Source organism: Chelonoidis abingdonii, chromosome 1 (genome assembly GCF_003597395.2).
Source record: "Chelonoidis abingdonii isolate Lonesome George chromosome 1, CheloAbing_2.0, whole genome shotgun sequence".
In the NCBI taxonomy this organism is placed as follows: domain Eukaryota; kingdom Metazoa; phylum Chordata; order Testudines; family Testudinidae; genus Chelonoidis; species Chelonoidis abingdonii.
This window is the reverse complement of record NC_133769.1, coordinates 98740834-98767462: the sequence shown is the minus strand read 5'-3', so window position 1 is coordinate 98767462 and position 26629 is coordinate 98740834. Positions and strand designations below refer to the sequence as shown.

At 48.9% G+C, this 26629-nt stretch overlaps 1 protein-coding gene across 5 annotated transcripts in view; it reads left to right on the top strand.

Annotated features, from left to right (window-relative positions):
* Positions 1–1255: 1255 nt before the first annotated feature.
* MGAT3 (beta-1,4-mannosyl-glycoprotein 4-beta-N-acetylglucosaminyltransferase) overlaps positions 1256–26629 on the top strand; it is a 35462-nt gene continuing 10088 nt past the window's right edge. The window contains exons 1-2 of one of the 5 annotated variants that reach the window (XR_012656320.1): positions 1256–2107; positions 2770–5621. Coding sequence is in view for 1 of the 5 variants with exons in the window: in XM_032779899.2 (XP_032635790.1) it covers positions 14789–14841 (53 nt within the window). In the remaining 4 variants the exon portion in view is untranslated. Of the gene's footprint in view, positions 2108–2769; positions 5622–14616; positions 14842–26629 lie in introns of those variants that run through there. The other 4 variants (XM_032779899.2, XM_032779902.2, XM_032779900.2 and 1 more) reach the window with 4 other exon arrangements.

Here is a 26629-nt window from a genome sequence, read left to right as displayed (position 1 = left end):
AGACTCTCTAGATCTTGCCTTTAAATCTCTGGCTCCTAACTGCATTTCTCTGGGAAGGATTTTGTGATGCTGGGAATGAAGGATGTTCCATAAAAAGACTCTTATTTGTCATCAGAACAGAACTGGCTCATGGGTCTTTTATCTATGTGCATTTATCAGTGTGCTATTTAGTAACTTCTGAAGAAAACAGGAGCAGGTACTTCACCAAATTCAGCCTCCTCCCTCCTCTCTGTCTCCTTTTTTCAACACTCTCCTCCACCTCCACCCCACCCCTTTAACAATAAGCACAATGTTTGATGGGAGTGCCTTGTTTTGTTTTTCAGGTACTGGTTATCTAAAGTAATGTAAAACCATAGAGGAAGAATATGCCCTTGTTTTCTCCCAACTTCACTTTCATCTGACCTTTAACGTTTTTTCATTTGCAAGAGGCATGATTAAATTACATTCTTACATTTCTGCTTTTTGGGGGCAGTTGCCAAAAAAAAAGGTCACCATGACAAGGGAGAAAAAGTAGAGGAAGCAGAATCTTGTGTTTAAGTCACAAAGACTGCAAGTCAGCAAAGCATGTTAAATTTATCATAAACTTCTTGTTTACAGTGGGCCAAGTCAGTTAGTGTATCTGTGTTTCATCTCGCCTCTCTGTAAAATGGAAATAATAATACAGTATATGATTATAATAACCTCCTTACAAGCCTGGGGAGAGAGCTAATTCATTATGGGCCTATGAAAGGAGGATGCCTTAAAAGCAGAGAGTTTTATTTATTATACTGCATGGAAAATTATTGGCATGATCTGTGTTTCATGGATTCTATTTAGGTCAGCAACCCTTTGGGGGACAGGACTCTCTTTGCATTGTTTATATGCATAATGTCCAGCACTGTGCAACCCTGATTCCTGCCTGGGCCTTGTAGGTGCTACTGCAGAACAAGTAATGCATTTGCCTGCATTTAGAGATGGTGAAGCCCTACTAGGTCATTACATACTCCTTCCTCGCCCCCTGTCAATACCAGATGGTTCCCTATAGTATATTCCAGGTGCAGGCAGGTGCCCTGAGACAGCTGTTGCCACCAATGCCCCAATCCCTTTTCTTGCGGGTTGTGCTTGGCTTGTACTAATGGCTGCTCATTTAAGGCACTCCCCAAAGCCCACCCATCAGTCTCCTCCTTCCACCCCTCCCTCCTCTTTCCCCTCTCCCCCTACCCCTCAGTTCCAACACAAGGCATTCCTTTGTATTCCCGTCCATTGCAGAGGGAGAAGGGAGCAGAGACAGCGCAAAGCACTCTCCGATTGCTGGGGGTGGGCTATGTTCAAACGCAAAACCACCCACGCAAGGAGGGGCCACTACCTGTAGTTTTAATCTCCAGCCCCTCCCCCCGGCCCTCTCCAGCTCAAGGGCTGCGTGTGCTCGTGATGATCGTGCCTGGGTGACTTCATTCCAGCACCACGATCTGGTCTTCACACCCTTTGGGGGTGGCGGGGGCTTCTCTTTGAAGAGGAGTGGGGAGGCGGGTTGGATGATGGTTTTGGTGCTAGATTTGGGGAGCGGGAGCCCTGTGGGCAGGGTGCTGAGCTGATGGGGACGCACACGGCTTTGAATGACTTGCTGCAGACCGCACAGACCTGCCAAATGTTGCCAGCAGAGGGAAGGAGAGACGCTCTCCCGGAGCTGATCTCTGCAGCGCGCTAGGGCTCGGGTCCCTCCCTTTGGCCGCAGGACTGATTCAGGGGCCGGGGGGGGGGGGAGTGTTGTTGTTAATTTTATTTTCTTGGCTGGCCGCTGCTGGCTCCCTCTGCTCTCTCATCTCCGCTCAGCTTTACCCCGCCCCAACCAGCGCGCACCCCCCCCCCACACGTCCTCCTGCTCTTCCTGGGCTGCCCCCTGCATAGGGAAGCGGCTGCGGCTGCCGCTGGGGGTGGCGGGTTGCAGGGGCGCCGCGATCGGAGCAGCGAGGGAGGGAGGCCGGGGCTGAGCCATGCCGGGGGGCGGCTGCCGGAACCAGGGATGGGGCGAGAGGCTGCCGAGGATCCCAGCATCTCCCCGCCGGGGGCCCAGGAAGCAGAAAAGCCGCCGCCGCCGCTGCTGAGAGCCAGCAAAGGGCGGCGATGGGTGAGTAAGAGACGCCCCCCGACTCCCCCTCCAAACACGCCTAACCTCCCCCGGCCTCCCGCTGCATCCCACCGCCTCTCCTTCCCATGCCCACCATCCTCCCCCCTCCTAGCTGCCCTCTCCTCTCCTCTCCCTTTCCGCCAGCATCCGTCCTCCCTCTTTCCCTCTCCTCATCTGCCCTATCACCTTCTCCTACATCCCTCTCCTTCCCCATCCCACCTCCCCCCGTTCCCCTTCTGTCATCTCTTCCTTCCTGTACCTTCTTCCCTGGTCCCTCTCCTCTCACCCTTCCCCTATCACCCTCTCCCTCTCCTGCATCCCCTCTGCCCCCCGCACCTGCCCCCAATCTGCCCATTCCCATCCCAGTCCCCACCTTCGTGTGTATGTGTTGGCAGGAGGTGGGGGGGGAGGGAGTTTAAAGGGCTGATCTTGAAAAATGAACAATTTAGAGCAGGGGGAAAGGGGCTGGGAAGTTGTTTGTTCACATGGGGGCTGAGAGATTACAACTGGCCTAGTCTCTGTCCAAACTGGGCCAGCTCCTAGTTCCAGCATCCCTGCTCCCTCCTCACTACCTATCCCGGGGCGGAGGTGAGGGCTTTACCATCCCTCTTGCTCTGCTTTTAGTCTTTCATTTTCTTTCCCTTTATGTGTGTGTCCTACAGCCCCTACCCCAACAACAGCTGTAGCTTCTGCAAGGGGAAGGAGGAAATTGCAGCCCCCGCCTCCCCAAGCATCCATAAAAGCAAAGCAACCTGTGTATGCAAGAATGTACAGTAATAATGTCTTATATAGGCTGCCAGCGAGAGAGATGCTTCCCCTGCAAACACCCGCTGAGCCCAGCATCCCACGCAACAAAGTGTCAGTGCTGGGGAGACAGAAGAATATGTCACAACTCCCTTAGCCATCTCTTTGCCACCCCCACAAAACACAGCCACACCAAGTGAGGAGGGGAGCCTGCAGCCCAGGCACTGCAGCAGGAGGCCCATCTGCTGCCCGTGTTCTCTGTGCCAGGAGGGTACTGACTGTGCATGTGTGTCAGCCCTGCAGCATGCTATAGGGAGGAAAAGGAGTATATGCAGGAGAGATGGGAAGGAATATAAAAAATAGATAATCAAACATCTCCCCTCAGTCCCCATGTCAGACTGATATAATCCCCCATCAAGAGCTGAGCACAAAGGGACATGGGCTCTAAGTCCCTCCCCAATTCTATAGGGCTGCTGGTAATGCCTGGGGATTTGTTAGCTATAAATATCTCTATATTTGTTCTAAAGCAGTGTATGTGCGTGCAATTTTGTCATCGCGAGATCTGTTTCTCCACACAAGCTTGACAAAGGTGATGGGGGACAGAGTGTGTGCTGCAGCTGCAGACCTGCTGAGACAGCTCACAGAGATGAGAGAGAGACAGAAAGAGAGGCAAAGCAGGAGGGATGGAGACAGTACTGAGCTCTGTCAGCCTGTGTTTTTATCAAGGGGTTTCTGGTGACAATGCTCGAGAGCAGAACTTGGGTCACCAGAAAGTCCTTCCACATCTACCAGAGCAGAATTCAGGTTACCAGGATCTCACCCTTGGGAGCGGAGCTTGGGTCATTAGGAAAACTGACCCCAAAAAGGGCAAAGCTTTGGTCACTGAGACTACCCTTCAGAGAATGGCACTCCAGTCACCAGCAAACTCCACACCAGAGCGTGAATTCAGATCACCCCAAACACCCACCACTACTGCTGCTAGGAGCACCGCTTGAATCACCAGGAACCACCCAGTCCTGTGAGCAGATCTCCAGTCATCACAGACTTCCATCCTGGACTGCAGAGCTGGAGTCATCACAAACCCCCATCTTCAGGAATGAAGCTGAAGTCACCTTAGCTGGAACTTCCACTCCCCCTCCGCACTCCCCCCCCAAGAGTTCGTGTTATCTGGGTTCCTCCCTCAGAACACCAGTTCAACTCTGAACACCTCTCCCATCCCCCAAGAAAAAACCACTTGTAATTCCCTGTGGATGGAGCCTGAGTCACTACCAGCTTCTAAGAGCAGAGCTCAAGGCAACCTAGGACCCAAAATCAGAGCTCAAGACAGCTGAGACCCACATCCTGTGAGGGGGAGCTCAAGCCAATGGAAACCTCATTCAAGAGCACACCTCTGGAGTCCCCACTCCTGAAACAGAAAATAGTGAGTGTGGGGACAGGTTTTTTAAACCAGGATTGGACAAAAGCAGTCCTCTGGGTCTGTTTCTGGGGATCCCCTGATTTTCCCCTCCTTTACATCCTTACAAACATCCTTTAGGCACTGAAGTAATCCCTGTCCTTGTAAACAACAGACAGGGAATGAAACCTTGAGTCTAATGGGTGTGCATCACAGAGTTCCTGCTCCAATCTTTGGTCCTGCCTCTCCACCCTGAGATGGTTTTGCAGTAGTGACAGGAAATCAGCTGCAGGTGTGAGATTCCCTCCTGCAAGGATGCTCTTCTGTACCTGCATAGCTGGGTGTTAATCCTTTGGATGTACAAGAGACCCTGCTGGAGACAGAATGCCCATCACCAACAGAAGTGAGAGATCCTGACCTGGGGCAGGGGGAGGGGGCAGGCGAATGCCTGAAGGCCGGCGCCTAATGTTGTGACCTAGCTGATGCCTCTGGTGTGTCTGGAGACACAGAGTGCCTTTGGTCCATGATGCTCTTGAAGCCTGCCCAAGTCTGGTGTACTGAGCACTTTGAGCCATTTTGACTGCAGTTTCAAAGCTGAGCCACGGCCTCTTCCTTGCAGCAAATGTCAGTAAGGTTGGAAGAAGCAGTAGTTCCCTGTGCTGTATGAAGTGACTTTCTGAGCAATGCAATCAAGAAGAGTTGGTCTAAACTGGGGAACGGGGTGGGTGTGTGTTCAGGGCAGGCCCACAGTCATTCGGGGTCTGCCAGGAGTTTTGAAATAGAGGCCCTTGTGTCCTGCACAGGACTGTGAAAACTACACCAACTTTGTGGCACTTCTGCTGAAGATCCCTGTGGAACTGAATCTTTCCTGTGGCTGCAGAGTCAGTGGATACCTATCACTAGCCAGGTGTGCATGGGTGAGTGTGACTGGACTGGTCACTTGTGCAGACAGTGTACATGTGAGGTTTGTGTTCATTGTGCGTGTGTGGTATTGTGTCTTTGTGAACACTTGTGCCTGTTTGTGTAGTGGGTGCATGCATTGTGCCTTTGTGCATGTCTGGGTGTGTATTGTGTGCCTGGGGCAGGTATGTCTGGGCAAAGACTGGGAGTGTCCAATAATGCATGCATTTACTGTGTGTTTTCATGTTCAGGGTATGTATTTGTATGTATGGTTTAAGTTCGCAACCCACGTGGTGTCTCCGTGTGGCTGAGCGTACAGCACATGTTCACAATTGTGTATAAAAGTGTAGTTGTGCATAGGCAGTGTGTGAAGCACACACTGGTACACACAACTCTCTCTTTCTCTCTCCCCCACTCCTGCATTAATTTGTTAGCCAGGCAATAAACTCTGCATTGGGGTAGGCTGCCTTTTCTGCACCCTGTGCCTGGATTTCTTGCTCTTCTGAGAATAGCGGCTTTAAGATAAATGCACCTTCCTTCCTCCCCTCCTCAAATGATGTCTGTCTTCTCCCCCACATCAGAGCAGAGGGAGGGAAGGAGAAGGGGAGTGTGTTGGTGGTGGTGGGCAGGGCAAGGGAGCTCATGCCAGCATTCACCAAGGCTGGTTAGATTGGAGATGGGGTTATTTGCTCTGAAATGAGCCCTTTGTACTTTGTTGGAATCAGTGACCCAATCAGAAAGGGATGTGGCTGGAGGAGGAGGAGGTAGTGCTGAAGAAGACTGGTACAACTGACATTAACTCCAGGGCAGGAAGGGGAGGGGAAGATAGTGAATTACCAACTGGCCCAGGAACCTGGGTAGTTTCTCTGAATTGGTCCAGGTGCCTCAAAGGTCCTGTCTACATTTCAAGCTTCCTGAGGTCACTGCATGTAGGGGTGGGATAGGTGAGCCCCTCAGCTCATCCCTGGTGCTATTCATCCTGTTGACAGGGTGCAGTCTCTGATTGGTTGGGGGCTCAGCAGGGTCCTTTTAGCAATGAGAGAGTTAATCTGAAGTCAGGGAATATGGGGAAGGGGGTGTGTGCAATGCAGCTAGCTATGCAGGTGTGTGATAAACGTTTTCCATCCAGCATTCACTTTGGAGGCTGGTAGCACTGACAGAACTATTCAGCGTGGGGTGGGGAAGGAGTCCCCCGCAGATGGGACCAGCAGGCAGTGCTGAGGAACCCGACAGAATGGCCTGGAGGGGTTACAGTGGACTCATGGACAGCATTCCAGGTTAGGGTTGTGGTGCATTGACAGTGGCATGAGAGTGCCTATAGGAGGAGGTGCTGCAGGCCAGGATTGTGGTGCATTGGCAGAGTGTGCAGAGGCCCAGGACCAGAAGAGCAGTGGTCAACAGAGCTATGATGGGCCCCTCCCTGTGGCAGAAGGAGATGGGTCTGTGTTTGAACTGTAGTGTAGTGATACACTCCTGAGAAAATAGAACTGGATTCTGACACACACACACACCCCTCGGCCCATTGGACTCTGGCCACAGCTCTCAGGAAGCCAGACCTTTACTCCACAGATTTAATCAGACTCCCTGATACCACTTTGCAATGCTAACCTTTTGTTTCCCACAAACCTTTCCTGAGAGCAACAGGTGCCTCTTTGGCTGAAACCCCCACCCCTACCACCCTGAAGCAAAGGGGATAATTTTGCCCAGACACTTACCCAATTGAGTACCCCCGCAGGAAGAGGCACAGCACTCTAGTCCTGGCTTTTCCTTTGATGTCTCCCCACTGAAGTATATAGCCTTGGGCAGGCAGAGGAAATCAGCATGAGGAGAATCAGTTTACCTGAGAGTGGAGAGGGATTTGGTTTGTCTGAGTAATGCACTAAACAGCCACCCCACCCCAGGGTGAGATCAGCCACTGATGCAGGACTCACTGTTGAGTGAGCTGACTCTGCACATAAAGAGACTCACCTTCTGTGATCAGCAGTATGGGGAGCCCAATTAACCAGTTGCTTTCTTCCTTGGCTGGCTCTGGACTAAGGGGTACCCCATGCTGTATCTGTCTGTCTAGGATCTTCTGTGATACCCATCACTGTGGTATCTGAGCACCTTACTACTTTCTACAACAGCCCCCACCCCTAGCCTGGAAGGACAGCACTTGTCATACTAGCTTTGGTTGGAGGTGGGGAGGAGTGACTATCCAGGAGGGAAAGGTGATTGGGGAAGCACCCAGGTGTCCTTTGTAATAATCATCACAATACTTTGCACTTCTGTGGCAAGTTTCACCTCATGAATTCAAAGGGCTGTACATGCATTAACTAATTTAGCCTTAGCTCAGATATTCACCTGCCTCTGATTAGTTAAGGTAAATAAGTCCTATGAGACCGTTTTGTTATCCCTCTTTTACAACAGAGGAAACTGAGGCACAGAGAGTTAGTGACTTGCCTAAAGTCTCTCACACGTAGTGTTGGTAGCAGAGTGAGGAATAAAACTCGCTGATCCTGACTGCTTCCTTGTGAATGGTTTCATCAGTGGCCCAGAGGATATTTGCAGGATATTTGCTGCTGTGTTGATTCTGAACTGTTTTACCAGATCAAGATTCCATACACCTCCCCTCCCCACGGCCTGCCCTCATCTGTCACCAGATCTGTTCACCCATATTAGCTTCCCCATCAGTGCTATTTTTTCTAAGTATGTAAATCCCTACAGGCTAGGTCAGGACTAGAGGGGTTGGAATCAGAACTCTGAATGTATTTGGGGCTGCGGTGTAACTTTAATTAGACTTTTTCTTTTCATAATGTCAGTTTTGTAAACCTCAGCAAGAAAACTTGAGATGCACAGAGCAAAAATGCAAATAAGACATGCTTCAGAAACCCTGTTGCTTCTGTGAAACCTGTGATCTATGCACAGACACGTGCTGACTCTAGCTACATTCTGATATCTTGTTGTGGCATTAAAGATATTGGAATTGAGCTGCAAATGAGAGACAGCAGGCCTGAGAGAGAAGAATGAAAAGGAGACCCTCCTTTGGATGCTGGTCTCTTTGGGAGAGGAGCCGAAGGTATGCTGCATAGTTCAGAGGCAGAAGAGAGGATTAGGGCAGTGCTTTTTGTTTCTCTCCCACCACCACCAACAGTGAGGCATCCAGCTGGGCAGCAGGTGAGAGGAAGTAGTGAGTATTTTGGGGTGGAGAAATCATGGATCCTCTGGGAGTTTGGGTTCCAGGAAGGGCAGTTCTTTGGAGGGAGGCTGAGCGTAGCATTTGTGGTAATGACAGCATGCTTGGTGCTGCATAGAGTAAGAGGAGACCCAGATCCTGCTCTCAAGGAGCTCACAGTGGGAAAGAATGAAAACATTGAGGGTGTCAGGCATCTAATTCTTCCCTTTTAGGATAAGCCTTGATACCTGTGTGCCTTGAAGGGAACATTATGGATCATGCTTGGTTATTTAATGACCCTATTGCTTGAGAGACCATTTCCCCAGGATGTATGCATTTCTGTAAGGTGGGGGGGTTGCTGCAGGGAGGGGGGGTAGAAGACACACATCCTGCCTTCAGGCAGTTCCCCCCACTCTCTCCCTTTCTGCATGCTGCTCTTTCTGGGTCCCTACTCCATTGCCTCCAGTGTGAATATGCCCAGCTGACCCCTTCATGTTCCAATTGCCTCCTCCCTGCACCAGGGTCAAACAAACTGGGACCTCCTGCTAACTCTCCTACTGTTTAGTGCAGGTTTGCAGATAAGGAAAAGAGATGCCATCACACCTGGCTCCAAAGAGATGCTATCTGCTCCCTAAACCCCAGGTGTTAATATTGAGATTCTCTGAGCATTTTGGGGATCAAGAGAAGTTTGCCACCTCTGCCATCCTCCTGCTATTTGCTGCATGCATGACTGCAGATTTGTCTGTGCATGCTCAGCTACATACTATTCATACACAGAAGTGTGGTCTTGAATCCTTGTCTAACAGCAGTTTCTGGAGCTATGAGTGACCGCACCTGCATTCAGCATGGCCTGGGGAATGATGGGATTGCTTTTGCATAATTTAACAGCCTTCTGAATAATTCCTAGGGCAGTTGTGCTGTGGAACAGTCTTCTAGTTTCCTGTAAGTGCTGGATGTAGCTTCCATCCAGCACAGGAAATTATCGCTCAACGATGAGGAAGCACGTGGCTCTTTTCTCTGACTGTGCATGTATTCCTATCTGTCACTGCAACAGCAAAAACATTGAAAGAAATCTCCAGCAGAGCACATCCAGGACTCCTATCCTAGCCCAGGCATGCTGTGCTGCAAAGCATTCTGGGGACAAGGGATGGGGTGGGAGGCCCCATTGTTGGAGCTGCGTGTATGTAATTGAAGAGCAGGATGAAGCTTGGGATAGGATATAGAGAGACTAAATTCCTTCTTACCCCTAGCAGAGGGAGGTTGCCCTAGGCCAGATTTGGGATCCAATTGTGGGGGGAAGCAAGAGTGGCCATCTTAAAAATTCTGATTGCTAGTCCAAGTCCTGGGTATGAATAAGTTCACCATCCTGAAAGCACTTGTTGGCCCACCAGAGTGTTTCCTGCCTTGGCAGTTCATAGAATCGTAGGACTGGAAGGGACCTTGAGAGATCTTCTAGTCCAGTCCCCTGCACTCGTGGCAGGACTAAGTATTATCTAGACCATCCCTGACAGGTGTTTGGAGATTTTTAAGAGCAAGTTAGACAATGATGGAGGTTCCACAACCTCCCTAGGCAGTTTACTTTCATGATACAGCAGACTTTAGATTCATGTGTCTCTCTCTCTCATAGACTCTTAAGTTGGTGACATATAATATCTTTTACTGGACCTCACTCACTTTGTGTCTCTAATATTCTGGTACCAACACAGATAGCCACACAGATAGTGTCTGAAAGTTCAGGGCTGCTCAGTGGCCAGTATGAAATGACTTGGGGACATATCAGTCGTGTTCCCAGAATATCACCATTACAGCTAGTTGGCGGGGGACCCCTTCGTGGGCCATGGCAGCAGAATTACCTTCTTACCCCTGCAGGTGGCCACCCCACTATAGGACAAGGCACACTAGCTAGGCCAGAGGCCACATCAAGCCCACAGGACCCTCCTGCCTGGCCCCTGAGCTCCTGGCCTGGGAGGCTAGTCCCTGGCCTCTCCGCCACTGTTCCTCCTCCCCTGCAGCCTCAGATCACTGGGCCGATGGTGTAATGCTCTGGGTGGTCAGGCAGCAAGCTCCTGGAGCAGCACAGCTGCAGAGACCGGCCTGACCCAGTGCTCTGTGCTGTGTGTGTGGTGCATGGTTGGCTCCAGCCAGGTGGCGCGGCTGTAGCACCGCTAGCCACTGGTGCACCAAGCAGCATGGTAAGGGGGCAGGTAGGGGGCCGGGAGTTCGGTGGTGGTCGGGGGGGTGGGGGGCTTTTTTGGAAGGGGGCGGGTGGTCAGAGAGTGGGGAATGGGTTGAATGGGGGTAGTCAGGAATGATAGGAGGGGTTGGATGGGGTGGCAGGGGGCAGTCAGGACAGGGAGAAGGGGTGGTTGGATGGGGCAGGGGTCCTGGGGGTGCCATCAGGGAAGAGGGGGGTTTGGATGGGCCAGGAGTTCATGGGGGCTGTCAGGGGGCCAGAAGGAGGGGGGGTGGATAGGAGGTGAGGGCTGGGCCATGCCCTCCTCCCCTAACCAGCCCTCCATACAATTCCCGAAACCCGATGCGGCCCTCAGGCCAAAAACTTTGCCTCCCCCTGAGCTAGACAATGTGAATGCAGATTGCACTGCTTGTGCTCTACCGAGAGGGAACTTCAGTTTCCAGGGATGTCAAGCAGTTGTTATTCAGCAGTCGTACAAACTTGCGTGCGCACACACACTTCATTACCCTCCTGGGTTTGGTTTTCTTCTTCCTCCACTTCATTTCTGCCAGGTCTTCGGTAGCTGAGATCTCACATATGGCTGGAGTTAGAGATGAACTTGTTTGTAGCATTTAAAAGCTGACGGGGGAGAAGGAGGAACCAAGCCGGTCATCAGAAATATAGGATTGTAAAGTTCCAATAGCTCCAGTCCATCGGGGCTAGCTACGCATGTGGTACTGAGGATGAAAGCTGGCCTCTATGTTTTTCAGCTGCGTTGGATTAGTTTGTAGCTTTGGTGATTTGTGAGAGATCACACAAACTCTCACTGGTCCTTTGGTCTGACAGTGCCTCTCTTTTTCCTTCCTCTTCGCACTGGTCCAGGACTCAGTATAGAAATTCAGAATTGTGGACTAGAGTGAGTTTCATGCCATGCAGGGAAAGTCCATGATACAAATCCCTTGGGGAGCAAGGGGTTTTCCAGAGCAAGGCTTAGGGAGAAGAGAAATGAAGCTCAGCCCTGTATGGAGACTGAGCTGGCTTTTGATGCTTGGCTCAGGAAGAGATGGTTTCTAAAGCTCCCAATTCCCCTGAAAGTGCTTTTGGGTGGGGCAAAGGGGCAACTTTACTCCGGTTGCATTGTCCTGGGGCCTCAAGTTGGTCTCTCACCCTGCACTGGCACAGCAGATTTTAGAGTTTAGCAGGATGTCCCTCACCTCTCCAGGAGCACTGGTGCTAGTGACGTGCAGGTTTGGTTTTAGGAGAAAAGGAGCATGACATTGTAACAGCAATTGCACTAATTCCTCTCCAGTCTGGATTTTGGGACCAGTCAACTTGGTAGAGATGAGTGGGTTTCACTAACTAAAAAAGAGGATCCTGCTTATTTGGAGGAGTGCTTATGGGGCATTCCTCAAAATATGCTTCTGAGTTAAGTGGATTAAGTTTGTTTTTTATACTGGAAAACTGCCCCTTTTCAGGATATCATATGCCTATCACCAGTGTGGATCAACTACTGGAGATCTGCTCAATATGGACCTTATTTCTAGGGGTGTGGCACTGCAACCCAAAGGCTTGGTAAGCAGGAGCCTTGTCAATAAGAAATGCCTGCAAACCAGAGCTAGACTAGATCTGCAGAGCCCATGACACTCTGACCTAGCCTTCATTTGTTATTCTAGTGCCAGCCTGGGACATTTCAAGATAAGATACCGAGGAGCTCTTCCTACTGTATTTCTTTCCAAAAGTAATAAATAAGTGAAATTACATAATAGTGAGGCTGGGATTACATTGTCAGGGTCTTGCTTAAACCCTGAAAGGGGAAATGGAGAACAAAGGAAGAAAGGAAAAATAAATAAGGCCTGTTCTTGGTCCAAGTAAAATTCCCATGAACACACACAACTCTTTCTGGACGGAATAGCACTCTCTGTGCTGGAGGTAGCTCCTGAAAAAAGAAAGAGAGGGACAGAGGGGGTTTGAGAGAGAGACTGACAGAACCCTAGAGGAAATGTCTCAGCATGGAGTCAGGTTTCTCTCTTTCCCGTGACTAGGGGGGTAATGCTTTTTACATCAGATTGGCTGATTGCTAGACATTCACAGCAGAGGAGGGGGATCTGTAGGCTGCCAAACAGGACCCCTGAGGACTGAAAGAGAGAGAGAGAGAAAGGAGGAGGAGGCAGCTGGGAAATTTATTCCAAGCAGTAATAGATTGGCTACTGTGGGAAAGTGAGCATGCTGCCAAGTCTCAAGTGGGACAGTGATGGACAGGGGCTGGGGATGGAGGCCCAGCCTCTCCTTTCCTTGGCTGCTCTAATCCCACCAGTATTGCTTTTTATTTCCTGGCCTCTCTTGATTGTATATAGGTATGTATATATGTATTTGAATTGTCTTGGAGGTTTTATTATCTCCCTCCTTAGAGATCTTTTATCTCATAGATGAAAAAAAGCAACTGACAGCTCCTCCAAAAAACCATGGCAGCTGGAGACAATCCTGCTTCTCTCTATCTAGGTTTCCATTCTATGCCCATCACCCTGGTATCTGAGCTGCTGCTTCAAGTATGTGTCAGTATGGATTCCATACTGTGCCTCCTGTGCATGAGAGCGGAGTCGTTTTGAATGGCAGTGTCCATTGGGAGCCCTATGCCTACTCTTGCTCCCATGTGAGGGCCTAAAGGTCATAGTAGCTGCAACCCTCCCTCAATTACCTCTTAGCGCCCATGGCAATGAGATGCGACCTGGACTGTCCAACCCGCTACTGTTCCTTGAGCTTCAAACTTAACCTTTTTCAGAAGAAATCGCTCATCAATTTCTCATTATTAAGTTATTCACTACTTTTCCTTGGATGGTCCACCAAAAAAAAAAAAAAAAAGGAAGACGCAGAGGAGACCCCTTGTCCCCCCACCACCTGTATGTCTCCCCCATCCACCCTCTGCAGCAGGTCAGGGCACTTCACACCAATCACTGGCATGGCAGACTCTAAACCCACAAAGTTTAAATGCTGTCCATCATGTGACAGTCTTATGCCTGGAATTGATGGGCATGGCAGATGTCTGTTCTGCCCGGTAGAAGGACGTAACCCCAATAATTGCTCTGTCTGCTGCTCCTTCTCATCTCACACCCCAAAACTGGGAGAGATGTGGCTCAAATGACATCTCAGAATAATCCATGAAGATTGTGTCTGATCCCAGAAAAGACATCCTCCAAACTGAAGTCGAGAAGGCTATTTACAGCAAGTTCCCCAGTAAATGGCCACCGTGCCTATAGTTCCAGCGGGAGGAAGAAATCTAAAAGGGTGGCAAGACTGCTGGTACTGGTGCCAGGATCCTGGGTGGTGATCACCCTGGTACTATTGGTACCGACAGCCTCTGTGCTGAGTGCATTAGCCTGACTCTGGAGCAAGGAGACTTGGAACATGCACTATCCTCTTCAAGCACTGAGCGACAGACCCCCCCTGTGCATGAACACGGTTCAGAGTGTGCAGTGTCCGTACCTCCCAAGGAGAACCTGAAGCAATTCTCCAAAGGCAAGTCCTCCAAATCCTCATAGGCAAAGGACAGGAGCAAAGCACTGGCTGTGAAAAAGGCTTGGGAGACCACAGGGCCAGCACCAATGTTTATACTAAGACCAGCCCTGGTACCAGTGCCAACCATTAACCCCTACCTCATACCAAGATACAACTTTGAGGAGCTGTTTTCACCCCTCCTGTTGGCACCAGAACCAACACCGGCACTGGCAGAATCAGCACCAAACCCACAACTATTGGTACCTCAGTTCCTGGAGATGAACTTCTCCTCATCATCTCTAAGCCAGTCCTTCTTCCCAACTGCAAGCAGGGAACCCTCTCTGTTAGACCAGAGTGGTATGTAAGGAGAGGTCTGGAGGTGCCCTCTACTGGGCCCTATGTGTGACTGTCAGTGGATGGGCCAACCACAGTCTAGCCAATACCTGTATAATTTACCATTGTGGACTTACTGGACCTACTGGGCTCACCTTCCTACAGATCTCAGAGTGGAGCCCCATTGGAGGTGCCAGGGAAAGGAGGGAGGTTTATATTACCATTGGCATCAATGGCTAGTATCCCCCCACACCAGAATCAGATGAGCCCCCTTGTGAGGGAGTGGAGGCGACTCCAGAAATTTCTCTCCCCACCTACAGGCTCCTTCTCCTCTCTGGATGAGGCCATTGTCTTGGCCCCAACACTGGCCATCTATGACTTCAGAGCCTTCCAAGACCTGCTATCAAGGACAGTGAGACAGCAGTGAGCCAAGAAAAATATGCACAAGCAGCTCAACATCCTCAGTGCTAACAAGAATTGCCCTACTGATCAATGAGGCATATTGGACCATGGCACACCCCAGCCTCATTCCTGACTGCTTCAAAGTGAGTAGAACAGTGCTATCGAGTCCTCCCAAGGGCTTTTAATATTTTTATGTGCACCCGACACTGCTGTCACTTGTGGTATCTGCAGCCCAGGAAAAGACCAGGGCTACTAAGGGGACTCCAAAAGCTGATAATCCCAAAACATTGGACCTTTTTGGCCCAAAGTCTTACTCACCAGGCTCCCTCCAATTCTGCACCATAGAAGCAGGACTTGTTTGAGGAACACAGTTTTTTGATGTGGGAGAGGGTGACCCCTTCCTATAAGGTTCCTCCAGGACTGGAGAGAGGACCTAAGACATGGGATCAAACAGGGAGGGAGGGTGCAGATGAAAGTGAAAACAGGGCTACAAGTAGCAATGGAAAAGTCTGATATCACTAGTTGATCCATGACTATGGCAGTCACAATGCACCGGTCCTCCTGATTACAGGCATCTGTGATTTTAATAGAAGTACAGGCAACAATAGAGGACCTACCCTTTGAGGATATGGAGCTCTTCAGCAGCTGAATGGATAAGGCAAGGCGTTCTGTTCCCTCCAGTAATCAAGGGCAATGCTGGGCTCTCTAAACATCTACACTCCGGTGCTGTACCACAAGCACGTCTGGTACTAGTCCTTGCAAAGATAAAAGACAGCTTTCTTATTCCCACAGTTGCCAACTGGACTAGCCATCTAGAAACTAGCCTTGTTATACCAGGAGGTACATGTCATCCTCCTCCTCCTTCATCCCACCCCTGGCTCCCTCTCAGAGGCAGGAGATTTAATGGGGGTGTTGAGAGCCATGCTAAAACCATCTCATGGCTTACCTTTGGGAATCACCTTGCCCCTTCCACTGGGCATGGTTGGCAATTACATTGACAAATGGGTGCCAGATGCTGGTGTATTGAAAACTGTGTAAAAATTACAAGTTGTCACTTTAAAAGATTTTCCTGGTCCTGCTCACAGGCTATGGGGCTTTATAGGGAAATGTGCAATTGGAGTGGGTCTGCAGAGAGTCAGTCAAGAGTGAGGTGGGGTGAGTTGTGCCTCTCTGCTTTGTGTTTCTCTAGTTTTAGGGTTTCTGTGTGTTGTTATTCTGAATTCTAAGTAATAAAGTAGTGACACGTTTCAGAGTAGCAGCCATGTTAGTCTGTATCCGCAAAAAGAACAGGAGTACTTGTGACACCTTAGAGACTAACAAATTTATTTGAGCATAAGCTTTCGTGGGCTACAGCCCACTTCATCGGATGCATGGAATGGAAATAGTAATAAAGTAGTGTTACGCTACAACCTTCCAGCAACAGTACTTATGTTCTTATCTAACTTCTCTGTGTGTATGCTGTGAACATAAGACATTACCACCCATGGTTACACTATCCAATTCCTTTCCTTACCCCCTCCCCTCCCCGCTTCCCTGTCCCTCTTCAAGGATTGTTCTCACAAGAGCCATCATAAAACACAATGACCTTGTTGCTCCATGGAGGAACTATGGAAGAGGTTCCTCAGGAGAACAAAGAAAGAGGTTTCTGCTCCTGATATGTCCTTATCCTAAAGGAGACATGGGTCCTTTATCCTATCCTAGACCAGAGGAGACTGAAGAAATACACAGAGTAGCTTAGAGGCAGGATGGTAACTCTTGCTTCCATCATTCCATTGCTTCAGGCTCAGGACTGGTTTGTGGCTCTCGACTCTTACAGGATGAATACTTCCAAATAGCCATCCATCTAGACCACCAGAAGTACCGGAGATTTACAGTAGATCCAAATTATTACCAGTACCTTTCGGACGCTCTACGGCACTAAGAGTCTTTATGACATAGCCGTTCTTGTTTCTCCCTGAGTCATCCAACAACCTCTTTGCTCTGCCTGCTATACCATTCTCAACTGTCCATTTCTCTGCTTCTCTCAGAATCGGTGTTTTGCCTTCTTCCGTACAGCACTTTCTGCCTGGAACGCCATCCACTGCTCTGTAAAGCCACTGCCCTTTTCTCTTCCATATCCCAGCTTGAGACCCACTTCCTCCAGGATGCTCACAGGAAGTGAGCTAGCTAATGTCAGGGTCATTTGAGAATTGGTGATCTTTATTTAGCCCACAATCTTCAAAATGGCCCCTGATTTTGAGTACCTCAGTTAGCGGGTGTCCAACTTGTGATCCCTCAGGCTGATTTTTCAGAGCATCCGTAGCTCACATGGACCTCAACTGGAGTTGTGGGTGCTCAACACCTCTGCAAATCAGGCCCTAGGTAGCTGTAAAAGAATTGGGAACTGTCAAAACCCAGGTTTTTCTCTTGTTGAGTCAGCTGACCCCTTGGGTTAGTTCTGTCTGAGCTTTCTCATGGAAGGCAGGGAAGTGGTTTCCAGCAGGGTTAGTTGTTTTATTTTAAGCCTTCTAAATAAGAAAATCAAAATCTTGCAGGCTCTTCTCTCAGTCTGTGCAGACCAAGTAGTTCCTTCCCCAAGTCTGTCCCTCACATCAGTAACCAAAATTTCCTGGCTCTTTCCTCAGAGCCTCAGCAATCAAGGACTTCACACAGTCTCCCTCCTGCCTGTTTGATTTCTGGAGCAATCCTTCTCTCCTGTAGCTCTAGTCCTAATCGTCCATGAGCATGGCTTCTGGTGCCTCAGGTCTCTGGAGGAAAGGGTCAGCTAATTAAGTTCCATCTCTCCCTCAGGTGCAGTGGGTGTGACTAATCAGTCAGCTGCAGTCCTCTGACCCCAGGGGAATGGCATCCTTGATACCTTCACAGTATCTCACGTTGGACATCCCAAAACAGAAGCACCCCAAATCAGCAGCCATTTCTGAACACATTGTCTTTGTTTTAAAGACATGAGTTATCTCATCTCCCTGTATATTTTGCCCTGCTCCTGCACCCTTTGTATGTGGCTTGCCATGTCAGACTGTAAGGTCTTCCGAGAGGTGTGTTTGAACACTGCCTAGCACACCATGTATAGTCCCAGAATACCAGGTGTTAAAGTCAGGGGGAGTGTGTAGAAGTGCTGCTCCCCTTTCTTTGCTAAAAGCAGAGGGACAGGTCCTGGGAAGTCAGTGAGTTCCCCCTCCTCCTGTCTCTTCACTGGCTGGGGAAATGAGCATAGGGGCTGGAACTAGGGGTTCTGCCACACTCCCTGGCTTGAAGTGGTTTCCATCATATAGAGGGCTGCAGTTTAGTTCAGTGGCTCTCAGCACCCCCACTATACAATTGTTTTAGCACCCCTGGAAATGAGAACTCATCAGGTGAAAGAATCTCTAGTGAGAGCAGCAGGAGCAGCTGGTGCTGGGTTTATGGCCTGGGACTCTGAGCCCTCCCACCAGCAGGTGGAGCAGCACCAGCACACAATGGGAGGGGAGTCATCCAAGATGGGAGTCACCAATCTGCTTCACTCCTCCACAGAATGATCCTTCCCGTTGGTGGTTCCTTGTTCTCTGCAGATGGGGTGGTGGGGAGGGAAAGTCTGCTACCTTCAGCCCTTCCTTCCCTGGAGGGGAGAAAAGGAGATGCTGCTGCCTTCCTTCCCTAGCCAGAATCCAGGGGAAACAAAATGGGCCTGCCCATTCCCGCACAATTCCCTCAAGGGTGGTTAGGAGCACATCAGTTGTTTCCCTATTCAGCACACCTGCATGCATGCACACACACACACTTTGGGCTGCCTTGGGGCCCATTTGGGGCTGTGGACTCCTTCCAGCTACCTTTATTCAGTTGTCCCCATTCTTTTCTGTGCCTTGTCTCATCACCCATTAGGATGCAGTGGTACTTCACTACATGCTACCAGCACTTGTCCCAACATAAAAACAAAGTGGCATGCTTCTCCTCCTTTTGTTGATCTACTTTAACCACTGTGGAAGACATGTAATAAGTAACTATAATAATAATTTTTCATTTGAATCCGGGGCCAGGTGTCTTTGCTTTTTCCCCACGTGATGTCGTCATCTTCTGTGGCATAATAACCATCCTCATGGGAACTGGATGTCATGAGCAGACATTGACTTGGGTTGAGGGAGCCCATTCCAGGTGGTCATTCAGACTCTTTTTCCAGGACGTCAGGTGTTGGTAGAGGGAGAGGTAGAAGGTGGGATGATGGAATTAGAATACTGGCTTCTTGCCCTTGGATGATCAGAGAGAACCAAGCAAGGAAACTAAGGTTTGTTTGGGGAGAGGTGAGGAGTTTATATAGGAGCACAGGGAATCTGCTTACACCTATGCCTTATACGTTTCTCTCTGCCAATTAAGACCCAAGTGTCTAATCCACACTTCCCCTATCTGTAAGGGGAAAGCAACTGTGGATGGGGGATTTGTCTGAGAGATTGGGAAGGTCTCATATTGGCAGTAAGGGAGCATGAAAACTGAGAAATAGTTGTGGCCAACTGGCATTGTGCTACTTTGAAACACAAAAGGGGACCTTTCCTTATCTTAGTACATGACAAATAAAGAGAAGAACCTTACTTTGATTCCAATGGGGCTTAAAAATCCATTTTAAGGTTTTCCATTGCACCCATCACTGTATCACTGTTGTGTCTAATTGCTTCCCAGGTAAATTAAATCTGCATAGCAAGGTCCTTAATGGATCCGTATTGAGTTTTGTGCTCTTCTGCAGCCCCTGGTTTAAAAGATGATCTGCTTGGATAATTATATAACACTAATTATTAGTTTTAACCTAGTTATAGTAGAAATGTGTTATCAAAGAGAAGGGACTTGTAATGAGCCCTGAAGTTGGTCAGACTTAGGGTTAGACTGATGACCTCTGGAAGATCATTCCACAGCCCCTCAACCTCCAGTTCTACCAAGACTGCTTTATCTCCAGTTCTTATGTGTTTTGTACTGGGTGTTGTGAGCTGCATTGTCCCAGAATAATACAGTTATCTTTCTGGATCCTGGATGGGGAGGTGGTTGCTAAAATAGCTGACTCCTGACCCATTCATGACTTTGAAGATCATGACCAAGACTTTTTAAAAAAGACAATAGAAACCAACTGGGAGACAATGGAGGAGCTGGAATACAGAGGTGATGTGCTCACAGAAGCCCATCTCATTGTCTGCCCACCTTCCTCACATTGTGCACAAGGATGCAATGCAGAGACTCCATCATCTTGGTCCCTATGTACAGCAAGACACAGTAATCTAGTCTGGAGAAGACCAACACATGTGCTGTTGTCAGATCTTTGTCCAGTAGGGAGGGGTGGAGTTTCCTAGTAAGATACAGGTGGAAGAAGGCATTTTGTCACCACTGGGGCTACTTGGTTGTCTAGGCTTGGTGATGAACAGAACCTAACGCTCTCACTAGTTTGACAAACAGAATGCAGAAGGGGAGGACAGCATTTTTTAAGAGTTCCTCCCCTTCCTGACAACACCACCTCAGGCTTGCCTATGATCAATGTAAGACTGTTGTTTTTCATCCTGGTGCTGATTTCTTGTGACATCCTGGTGATGGTGTTCGTTGTACCTAGGGAAAATCAGATAATTGAATGCTGCACTGCCTGCTCCAGGTCTGTCATGTTGGTAGTGAGTCAGTGGCACTTGGAGGTCAGAGGTGTCAAAGTTGCAGGGAGGATGAATGACATGAGCTTTGTTGTCTTGAAGGAGGCTTTGATAGTGTCCATTAGCAGTGGAAAACAGTTGCTCTTTGTTGATTTGTCACCAGCCAGAAGAGTCATGGATGGACTTTGAATTCAGTCCCTGAATGAAGGGGAACCTGATCAGAATCTACCTGCAGCCTTGTACTATGATCCCACCAGAATATCCTTGCTAGGGTCCTAGCCACATACAGTCATTAAAGATATCATGGTATTTTCCATAAGAGCAAGAGTGTTGAATATAGTGTCCTGAATAAATTCGCACTGGGACAATTACATTCAGTTTCCTTACATTTTTTCCCCTGCAATGTCAACTTGATAGTGTATTCTTCACTTCCTGTCCTAAAATAGTGTGTAGTGCTGCCATGGCCTGTCAAACTGTAGTTGTCCACCGTAGTGATGGCTTGCTTTCAGTTGCTCTGAAGAGATCCCTTTTATATTCCCTACCTACTTAAAAAGGTGTTTTCTGGAGCACAATTTATTCAGGGTTTGAAAGTTCTTTGAGACCTTTTTTGTGCAAATGCCATTATTCTCTTTGTCACCTGAATGGACTCTGGGTGCAGAGCCTGAGATGAGAAGAACCTGTTCTAGATGTGTGTCCACCTGGAATGGACTCAACATTTAGCCTGCCTAGGAGGGGGAAGAAAATACTGAATTGGATTTCTGTGCCCCATGGAATACACTCTGGGTGAAGCCTCTGAACTTGTTCCAGTTTGTGAGCTGCTGTTTTAAGTGTCTGGGGGACGAGTAGGTGGGTTTGTGGGTGAGTGTACGTGTTCCTGGGCTGTTGGTGCCAAGATGAGGGGTATCATACACCTGCCTGCATGCTCTTCCTCCTCCTCCCAGTGACCTCCAGAGCAGAATCTGGTGAATTGCCAGCCCATAAACTTTGTGCATTTTTCTTTTTTGTGATCCAGGATGTGATTCCAGGATGGCATAAATCAACTGATCGTTTGATATTTCCTAGGGCATAGTACAGTGTAGCAAGCGAATGGGGATGTTGCAGGTGCACCACACTCCCAGCTGCTAGTTACTGTGCAGGAGCATGGCTGTAAGTACAGGCTTATTTCTGGGACCCCAGGCATGAAAACATCTGTGAGGCCCCCCTCTTAAAACAAACTAAACCTCTGGTTCTGCTGCTGGGGATGGGAGGATGGTCTGAGAGATGCTGCTGTGATGTCTCAAGTAGTTACTCAGACCTCTCTCCCCACCTACCTTGCAGAACAAATGTAACCTTTCTACCTGGTTTAACCAGCTGTGTTCTTGTTTGCTGGGTGCCATTGCCAGGCCTACTGGATCAAGTTCATTCTTTCCCTGGAAATTGTTAGGGGAGAGGAGGCTCTGTGTTCCAGTGTCCCTGGTAACTGATCATTGCTTTGTGAGAAGCAGCTGGGGTTCTGTGCAGGAACCTGAGCTCTGTCCGTAGTAGATTATTAGGTATTTCCCATTCAGATTTCCACCATGCACAGTGTGAATGGGGAGAGTGGGGAGAAATGTCATCCTCACCTGATGACCTGTGCCTTAGCTGCAATTCCAAGATTTATCTCACACTTCAATGCTGATCTGAGGAAAGGGAAAGGAAAAGAGCACAGACATTTTTGGTCTCAGACTTGCAGACATAAGAGAGCTGGAGAGGATATTCAAGTATGCAATTTTAGGGAGCAAAATACACTTTAATTTCTGACCTATCCAGAAAGGTCAGCTAGTTTCCATGAGCTATTCAAACCTTCATCTGTTTACTGAGCCTACCACCAGGCAGGCCAGCTGTGATAGGAGTATTTATCCAATAGGAACTGGATGAAATTCCTAACAAGCATCACACAGACCAACCAACAGCAGCTGGATAAGAACATAAGAATTATGCCAAGAGTCCATCTTCTAATCCAGTATTCTGCCTTTGATACTCTGACCAGGAGGAGATGTCTCTGTGGAAGCACAAGAATACCTTGTACTGCATTATTATGTAGTTTGCCCTACCTGCAGGGGAAGTTCCTTCCTACTGAACTGAGGCTAGACTAACCTAAGAGCCAAAGGCTCACTTTTCTCGCAGACCTAGAGCCAGAGTTTGACTGGTGTCTTATAGATGAAAGGCTCTGAATAACCTTCTTCAGTTCCGTGCATAACCCTATCACCCTGTCGCTCCATAATTATAGGGCTTGAAAAATCTACTCATCTAGGACAAGTAGGTATCTTTCGTGGCTGTGTCCCATCCACTGCTGTAGTACCTATGTTTTTATTTTAAAAACATCTAGCCCTAAAGGAAATCTTCCAAATGTAAACGAAGCAGAATGGCTTCCTACAAGACCACTCCAGTGCTTCCACTGATGGGAGGAGAGAGAGAATGCGACGCTGGTACTGTTTGCCATAGGGTGGCTGATGGGGGTGCCACTCTCTAGAGCAGGGAGCCCTGGAAGGGTTGTCAACTTTCTAATTGCACAAAACTAAACACCCTTGCCCCGCTCTTGTCCCGCCCCTTCCCCAAGGCCCTGCCGCTACCCCACCCCTTCTCTGAACCCCACCTCTCACTCATTCCATCTCCCCCCATCATTCACTCTCCCCCATTCTCACTCACTTTCACCAGGCCAGGGCAAGGGATTGGGGTGTGGGAGGGGGAGAAGGGCTCCAGCTGGGGGTGTGGGCTCTAGGGTCAGGCCAGGGATGAGAGGTTTGAGGTACAGGTGGGAGCTCTGGGCTGGAGCAGATGGGTTCAGAGTGCAAAAGGGGGTGAGGGGTGTGGGCTCCAGGAGGGAGTTTGGGTGCGGGATGGGGCTCAGGGCTGGAGCAGGGGGTTGAGGTGTGGTAGGAGGTTTGGGGTGCAGGCTCAGGGAGGGGGCTCAGGACTGGGGAAGGAGTTTGGGGTGCAGGCTCCGAGTGGCACATACCTCAGGCAGCTCTGGAAGCAGCCAGCATGTCTCTGCGGTGCCCTAGGTGCAGGGACGACCTTCACTCGCAGGCGCTGCCCCTGTGGTTCCCAGCCAATGGGAGCTGTGGAGCCAGTGCTTGGGGAGAGGCCAGCGCACAGAGCCTCCCTGGCCCCTGTGCCTAGGGGCTGCAGGGACATGTCACTGCTTCCAGGAGCTGCGCAGAGCCAGGGCAAGCAGGGAGCCTGCCTTAGCCCTGCTGCGCTGCCAACTGGACTTTTAACGACTCGGTCTGGTCGGCGGTGCTGACTGGAGCTGCCAGGGTCCCTTTTCAACCATTCATTTCAGTCGAAAACTGGACACCTGGCAACCCTAGACCCTAGAGATGTCCACCACCCCAGCAGAGGGCTCTGTGTGGGGACAGGGCCTATTCCTACCAGCACCCCTTCAGCAGAGGCCAGAAGTGTGCCTCACCCACACAGTGCCTTCTGCTCGGTGTGCTGGTGTGAGCAGGGGCCCTCTGCTGAGTTGGCAGGCACAGGTATTCAGACAGGCTGGGGCCGCCTTGCTCCTTAATCCACTCCTCCATTTTTGGCAGCCCACCCCCACCTCAGCAGAGAGCTCTGTGCATGAGGCAAGTGTAAATGAATTTTTTGAGTGGAGGGCTGGTTAGTCCCAGCACTAACGTATGGGCGCAGCATTGATTTATTTGTGTGGGGGGGTGCGGGGTTACCATTAATTGGTGACATACAGTTCATCCAGCAGGAGAATGGGCTCTTTGGGCCCAAACAGTGGGAGTTGCCTGGCCAGTAGGAAATTGGACAGGAGGATCTGTGGCTTGGGAAATCAGTGCATTTGAGCCTGAGGAGCACGCTAAGTCCTTGAGCCAGGTCAGGGGTTTTCAACCTGTGGTCCATGGACTCCTGGGAGCCTGCAGACTATGTCTAAGATTTCCATGCTATTATTGGAAATGTTTTAGGGGTCGGCAAATGAAAAAAGGTTGAAAACCATTAGGCTAGAGGATGTTGGGTACATTTTTCAAGCCCTGCATTATTTACCTCTCATGTGGGATCCTGTCAGCCATTGCACCAATATCAGCCAGGAGCCATATAAATCATGAGTCAGACCTAGAAAATCATGAGGTATTAAAAATAATATTTGGGAGTGGGAGGATTTCTTCTGCTTTTGAGCTTTTAGGGTTCTGGTTTCCCAGTTTCTTCCAAAACAAACAAGCAAGCAAACAAACAAAAAAAATGAAGGCTAGAAACTTTACTTTTATTTTTTAAAAAAAATAAGATTGTTGTGGGTTCCAGGGCTCCAGGAGCAGGAACTCTAAGAAATACACCAAATATTGGAGAATCACAATAAAATCACAAGTGTTGACAATACAGCAGGAGGAATTTTACTGGTGCTAATGGGGTTAAATTCCTTGAGCTAGGCTGATTTACACCAACTGAGGATTTAGCCCAATGGAATTCTACTAGTGTCAAACCAGTGCAAACGAGAGCAGAATCAGGACAGTTTTGTCAGATTTGGGAACTCTTAAGAACGTAACAGCCATACTGGGTCAGACCAAAGGTCCATCTAGCCCGATATCCTGTCTTCTGGCAGTGGCCAATGCCAGGTGCACCAGAAAGAATGAATAGAACAGGTAATCATCAAGTGATCCATTCCTTGTCATCCATTTCCAGCTTCTAGTAAACAGAAGCTAGGGACACCATCTCTGCCCATCCTGGCTAATAGCCATTGATGGACCTATCCTCCATGATTTTATCTAGTTCTTTTTTGAATCCTGTTATAGTCTTGGCCTTCACAAAATCCTCTGGCAAGGAGTTCCACAGGTTGACTGTGGATTGTGTGAAAAAATACTTCCTTTTGTTTTTTTTAAACCAGCTGCCTATTAATTTCATTTGGTTACCCCTAATTCTTGTGTTATGAGAAGAAGTAAATAAGACTTCCTTATTTACTTTCTCCACACCAGTCATGATTTTATAGACCTCTGTCATATTCCCCCTTAGTCATCTCTTTTCCAAGCTGAAAAGTCTGTTTTATTAATCTCTACTCATACAGAAGCTGTCCCATACCCCCAATAATTTTCATTGCCCTTTTCTGAACCTTTTCCAATTCCACCTGAGATGGGGCAACCACATCTGCACGCAGTATTTCAAGACTGTGAAGCTTAGAGGCAATATATGATATTTTCTGTCTTAATGCTTCTGTCTTCTGAAGTGTTCTTAATCCTGCAGACCCTCCCCCCGCTCAAGCTTCCTGTGTCTGTAATATTTGTGCCTAACTGTAAACCATTCCGCCTCAAAGATCTTTGAAGTTAATGATCAAATGAATGCTTCACAAACATTAACAAACTGGATCAGACCCACTCTCCTTTCCTGACAATCCCTGAGACTTAGTGTCTGCTTCAAGATGCCACCTTACTCTTTGTCCTGTGAGGCAAAATAACTGGATTTTTTTTTGTCTTCACTCAATCGCACGGTTTTATTGTGCAGTGACACAGTGTCTGCCCATATCAGCTTCACAGTCTTGTGAGGCCCATAATAAACACACCATTCTCTTTATCTGCCTTGCCCAGTGCATGTGGGACGGTTGGGTGAAAATTCTGAACTGCTCTGTGAGTTTTGAGAATGGTAGCGAACATGGTGCCAGTCACAACCATTTGAGGTGTAAATACTCAAGGAGTATCCCAGGATCATTCTTGGAGACTGAAGCAGTACAGTTAGGAATGGGGGATTTGAAGTCTTTGGGGGCTCCTGAAAACCCCATAGGGCTTGCTTGATATAGGCTATGAGGGGTAGGGGCTTGTGGGGGAATCAACCTAAATGTATGGAATGAGACAGCTGTGTGTTCTGAGGGACCATAAAGGGTCCAGATCCCTTTAAACACTGGCATATAAAATAACACAGTCAACGAAATAGCCTCCTAAACCTTTTATTCCAACTATGATGCATGCATTCCTCTTCTTTCTTCCTTCAGCATCAGCTTCCATCTATGTATTTTATATTCCTTACTGCTGTAGTAGTCGGACTCTGGACTTGGCATTTGGCCCTGATTGTGGTAATATCAGTGCTCCTTGCCTCTAGCAGAAGTGCCTTCCATAGTCTAGGGCAGTCTCCTGCACGATTGGCTGAGTCTCACAGGTCCATGTAGCTATGACAGAGGGAGAAGTGCTCTCTCAGGTGGCAGTCTCAGGCAGGACTTTCACTGCTTAAACAAAGAGATCGAATCAGACTCAGTATTCCAAGGAGGAGCCAGTGTAAACTGTGGAGCAGCAAGATGACGTTTTGGCAAAGAAGGCACAGGTCAGGAGCGACCATGGATCTAATTCTCACTCTTGCCCGGGGCTACTCAGCAGGAAGCAGCTGCAAACCT